A 3,170-nucleotide genomic window follows, 5' to 3' on the forward strand; every position below is an offset into this window, starting at 1 on the left:
ATTAAAAAATATCGTTCTGCATTAGCAAACATACCGAGGTGATCTTTAATACCATTGCTTATCTAATTGTGTAAGTCAATTCGGGAGAACGCGTGTAATGCACCCTGCCACTTTATGAGTCCAGCGCTTTGTTTGTTTTTTTTTGTTTTTTGCCATCTACACTCCTGTGTCACTCTGCTTTCTCTGCCTCCCCTGTGACTGTCAGGCTAATGGTTCAACCCAGTGTATATTTACGCTGATCTTCCCATACATCAATTTACACAGAGCTGGTCGGGCGGTAGGGAGAGAGAAAATAAATTGCACGGACCCAAAACAGATGAAGAAATAGCATCGCTGCAGACTGTGTGGCAAAATAATATTTCATCGAAGCAGCAGCAGTAACTAAATAAATTAGTCAAGACGAGAATGCTTATAAGTTTACGCCGGAATTTTCAAGCAACATATAATGCTGCCGTGGAAAAAAAATAAATTCGACCTGATCGAAGAAGACAAGCGGTCAAAGCCGAAGGGATATGCGGCGAGTCTCAACTACTCTGCACTCACGTCTTTTGCAAAGTCCTGCCCGGAAAGCGCTCTCAGCAGGGTCGGCAGCATGTTCAAATCCAAGAGGAAAAAAGTGAATATCACCAACGAGGACCCCACTTACACGGTGCTGTACCTGGGCAACGCCACCACTATCCAGTCCAAGGGAGACGGCTGCACGGACGTGGCAGTGAGCAAGATCTGGAACAAAAGCGAAATGGGCAAAAACGGCACCAAGATGAAACTTACCATCAGCTCCCACGGGATTCGCATGGTGCATGTGGATGACAAAGTCCGCAGACCAGGTCACCTGTACCTGCTGCACCGGATAACCTACTGCGTTGCGGACCAAAGGCTACCCAAGATTTTCGCCTGGGTTTACAGGCACGAGATGAAGCACAAAGCTGTCATGCTGCGGTGCCACGCCGTGCTCGTCTCCAAGCCAGAGAAAGCTAAAGCCATGGCTCTTTTGTTGTACCAGACTTCGGCTACAGCCCTGGCGGAGTTTAAGAGGGTTAAGCGCAGGGACGATGCGCGGCACCAGCAACAGCAGCTGATAGGCGAGCAGACAATCCCCCTGGTCCCCCTCAGGAAGCTCTTAAACGGACAGAGCTGTTACAAACCTCCCGTGGAGCGCAGCCGGAGCGCACCGAAACTGGGCTCCATCACTGAGGACCTTCTCGGGGAGGAGGAAGAGGAAAAGGCGAAACAGTTCGAGTGCGAGGACATTTTGGATACAGATGACTACTGCTTGGGCAATGATAAGCAAGAACTTTCTCAGATAATCAGCGACCTGGGTGAAATGTGCATTGGTAACGACGTCCAGACTCTGAGATCGGACCTGAGAGTCACCCGGTTACTGTCCGGGGAAAGCACGGGGAGCGAATCTTCTGTAGACAGTAACCAGGATCCGAATTCACTTTGCAACGGCTTCGAGGAAGTCAAAGAGCAAGAGGCAGCATGATTTATTGTTATTATTATATTGTTTTATTTGCATTTAAGTGTTTTTGTCCATGCTGATAATAACAAAAACTGCTCCATTCCAACCATTCTTTTTTTTATCCCTTGTGTTTTTTTTTTTTTTTTTTTTTTAAGTAGCGTATTTATAATGTGCATTCTGAACTGACTTGGACGCTACTTCTGCAAGACAGAAGGGTGTCCTTCCGGTGACTTTAAGTGTTGATGGAGGAGTACTTCGAGCTACTTTTATGAACGCGGACACACACGTATCCTCATCTTAATGGACGAAAAGACCCGTTGTGAACTTGTGAATGTACAGTGTTTACCTAGAGATGTGCCAAATTAATTAAATAACTCTGCCTTGGGGTGGGACACGTGCAGTTCCATGTTTCTTAAATATTCACACAACAAAACGCGATTACTAGCGTATTTAATCAGGACATTCCATTTTCTATATTATTATTATTGTTGTTATTGTAACTGTTGTGAAGTTTGTTTGAATGTTTTATTTTTTGTAATTTTGTAAATAGTATTGACCCATTGTCCCTCGCCATAAATGTTCTTATAAACATGCATGTTATATCTTTGCTGTGCAAAAGGAAAAACGTACCTTAAAGTATTCCAGTTGTATATAGTAAATGTGCATAAAAATGTTATTTTTTAAATAGATGTTTACTGTGAGCTCACAAATACCTATAAATAAAAAAAGATACATGAAACCTGTTTTTGTGGCATGTAATTAAGAGTAAGACATGTAAGTATATAAACTGAAAATTGCATTGTGTAATGCAGGGGTACTTATCAGATGGCTTTCAGATGGCTTCACAGGCAGCATTTTAAAGGGAAAGTGTAATTTTATACCATTACTTTATAGTCACTAAAACGTCTCTCTTAGGAGGACGGATATATCTCACTTTAATGCAGGAAAATGTTTTGGCAGACAATTTAAAAATAACATTGAAATGAGATATACTATTTGGTGTTCCAAGAACAATGACTGCCATTGACCCAAGCCCCTGAAAGCACGTTACTGATTGGTTGTAATGAAGGACACTGCATTTGAACAGTTGGCAGCCCGTTTTTACACGATTAATTGCATTGACATTTTGAGAACATTTACACTGGCAATAAATAGCAAAAATGTGTTGGTACTGCATGCCTGTATTGTACCAGGCTCCTGACTGCTGACTCTTTCATTCCAGTCCATTCCTGGACCTTGTTCCAACTGGCTCCCTAAACCAGTGGTGCACAACTCAGATTTTTATTCCAATTGCACATTAAAATGCTTTATTGGACCTTATTAGAAGCTTAAGTGGTCCAATTAACTAATTTAGGGTATGGTTAGAACAAAAACCTGGAGGGACACCAGCCCTCCATGGCTTGAGTTGTGCACCACTGCCCTAAGCCATTGATTACGCACATAGGTTCAATTAAATTAATTATTTACTTAATTGAACACCTGTCGGTTCTATTGAAAAAGCCTCAAGTGAATATACTGTAAATGTTGTTCATACCAGTTCTGAACAGCCCCGTTGCCATGGTTAGTAACAACATTAACTCATTGTCTAGTGCAGGGGTGGTCAATCACATGCTTGGAGGGTAATTCCACTCCTGCTCCTTGTTCCAACCCTGTTCTAAATTGTTTAATTGAACCAATCAAACCACAATCCAGACCCTCAAGTAGTTCA

At 42.4% G+C, this 3,170-nt stretch overlaps 1 protein-coding gene across 1 annotated transcript; it reads left to right on the top strand.

The window, feature by feature from the left end:
- The first annotated feature begins 237 nt into the window (after positions 1-237).
- Positions 238-2,201, top strand: LOC121322548 (protein FAM43A-like). The gene has a single exon (XM_041262656.1). It carries the CDS (start codon positions 446-448, stop codon positions 1,484-1,486), a length of 1,041 nt encoding a protein of 346 aa, XP_041118590.1. The 5' UTR covers positions 238-445; the 3' UTR covers positions 1,487-2,201.
- Positions 2,202-3,170: the final 969 nt, after the last annotated feature.

Source organism: Polyodon spathula, chromosome 11 (genome assembly GCF_017654505.1).
Source record: "Polyodon spathula isolate WHYD16114869_AA chromosome 11, ASM1765450v1, whole genome shotgun sequence".
In the NCBI taxonomy this organism is placed as follows: domain Eukaryota; kingdom Metazoa; phylum Chordata; class Actinopteri; order Acipenseriformes; family Polyodontidae; genus Polyodon; species Polyodon spathula.

Bases quoted from the DNA above. Each gene is read 5' to 3' on its own strand.
- LOC121322548 (XM_041262656.1), top strand. From the start codon at position 446: ATGCTGCCGTGGAAAAAAAATAAATTCGACCTGATCGAAGAAGACAAG.